Source organism: Molossus molossus, unplaced genomic scaffold (genome assembly GCF_014108415.1).
Source record: "Molossus molossus isolate mMolMol1 unplaced genomic scaffold, mMolMol1.p scaffold_m16_p_12, whole genome shotgun sequence".
Taxonomy (NCBI): Eukaryota; Metazoa; Chordata; class Mammalia; order Chiroptera; family Molossidae; genus Molossus; species Molossus molossus.
Window position 1 is genome coordinate 73,372,529 of NW_023425347.1, and position 1,912 is coordinate 73,374,440.

At 47.0% G+C, this 1,912-nt stretch overlaps 1 protein-coding gene across 1 annotated transcript; it reads left to right on the plus strand.

The window, feature by feature from the left end:
- LOC118627016 (olfactory receptor 2A12-like) lies at positions 1 to 879 on the plus strand. Its single transcript, XM_036257135.1, has one exon. It carries the CDS (start codon positions 1 to 3, stop codon positions 877 to 879), a length of 879 nt encoding a protein of 292 aa, XP_036113028.1.
- Positions 880 to 1,912: the final 1,033 nt, after the last annotated feature.

Sequence of the window (1,912 nt, forward strand, 5' to 3'; positions counted from 1 at the left end):
ATGCAAAAGTCTAACCAGTCCTATGTGACTGAATTCATCCTTCTGGGCTTCTCCTTCAGTCTCAAGACCACACCTCTGCTCTTCTCGACCTTCCTGATGACCTACCTGTTGATTATTCTGGGCAACAGCTTAATCACCATCCTCATCTGCCTGGACTCACACCTCCACACACCCATGTACTTTTTTATTGGCGTCCTTTCCATGTTGGATCTTGGCTACACCACTACAACTGTGCCCCAGATGTTGGCACATATGGTGAGCCAGAAGAAGACCATCTCTTTTGCCAGCTGTGTGGCCCAAATGTACATTTTTTTGGTACTAGGTGTCACTGAGTCCTGGCTCTTTGCCATTATGTCTATAGACAGGTATGTGGCCATCTGCCACCCACTCAGGTACAAGGTCATCATGAGCCCATGGCTCTGTGGGGTAATGGTCATTTTCTGTGGACTCTGGGGTATCATCTCAGCTCTTGTCTATACTGTATTTGCCATGCGTCTGCCCTACTGTGGCCCCAACAAGATCAACCACTTCTTCTGTGAAGTCCCAGCAGTCTTAAAGCTGGCTTGTGCAGACACCTCAGCCAATGACCAGGTAGACTTCTTTCTCGGCTTTAGTGTCATCCTGGTTCCGCTTTCCCTTATCCTTGTCGTTTATATCAACATCTTCATTGCCATCTTGAGAATCCGTTCAGCCCAGGGGCAGCTGAAGGCCTTCTCCACCTGTGCCTCCCATATCGCTGTGGTCACCATGTTCTGTGTGCCAGCCATGGTCATGTACATGAAGCCTGGCTCTGAGGCCTCCCCAGAAGAGGACAAAAAGTTGGCCCTGTTCTACAATGTCATCTCTGCTTTCCTCAACCCCATCATCTATAGCCTCTGAAACAAGGATGTGAAGAGGGCTTTCCTCAAGGTGACAGGCTGGGGCAGAGTCCCAGAATGAGATCCTGGGAGGATAGCTGGGAGACAGAGAAACAAGGCTCGTGATGGAGTCAATGCCCTAAACACTCATTCACATGACTCAGCAGCACCAGTACGCCCTCCCCTCGGCCCCTTCTCTGCTCTACACTGGTCCTTGGGAAACAGCCCATGGCTGACAGATGGGCACCAGGAGATGTCTTTCAGTTTCCTTTTGCTCTAAAGTCTTAGTAGTTAACCAAAAATAGGGTATCTCACTGTCAAAATCTTTCATTGAGACGAACGGAATGGGTTTTGGAGTATGCCCTGTGTCTGAATCTTGGAAAAGGTTATTACCTCTGGAAACAGCACACATGGCATTAGGGTAGGTGGCAAGAAGGACACGGGCACTGACATCAGAGGACTCCTGGCCCAGTGAAAAGGGACGAGTAAATGCCATTACACCGCTAACTCCTGTTCACCGTCAGGTCTCGGCTTAAACTGCAGCTCCTCGCAGAAGCCTTTCCTTGAGCCCTCAGAGTGAGTTAACCTTCCAAACACCCTGTACCTCTGTCTCGTGGTAATGAAGACACGTGGTGCAACATCCGAGTTCTCTGCTGGGAGCAAGCTTCACCCGGCAAGGACCTCGGCTGTCCGGCTGCTGCTGTGAGTGGGAGAGGTGACTAATTAGCCAAAGGCAGGAAGTGGTGGCAGCTACAAACGGGGGAGGAGATAAGAAGGATGAAATGTCGTTGCTCAGCTATAATCATATGAGAAAACCATTTTCTTTTGTTATTAATAAACATGAATTGAATTAGTGGAATATCATTTTTCACCTATCAAACTAGCAAATTTAGAAAAATGGTAATACTACATGCTAGGAAGGAGTAGTAGACATTCAATATATCTGTTAAATGAAGAGTAGTAACACTAATAATTATGGCTCTGTTGAGTAAACATTTATGTGCTAAAACAGCTAAGAATTTTACATATATTTATTTAATAAAATGGTTAGAGGA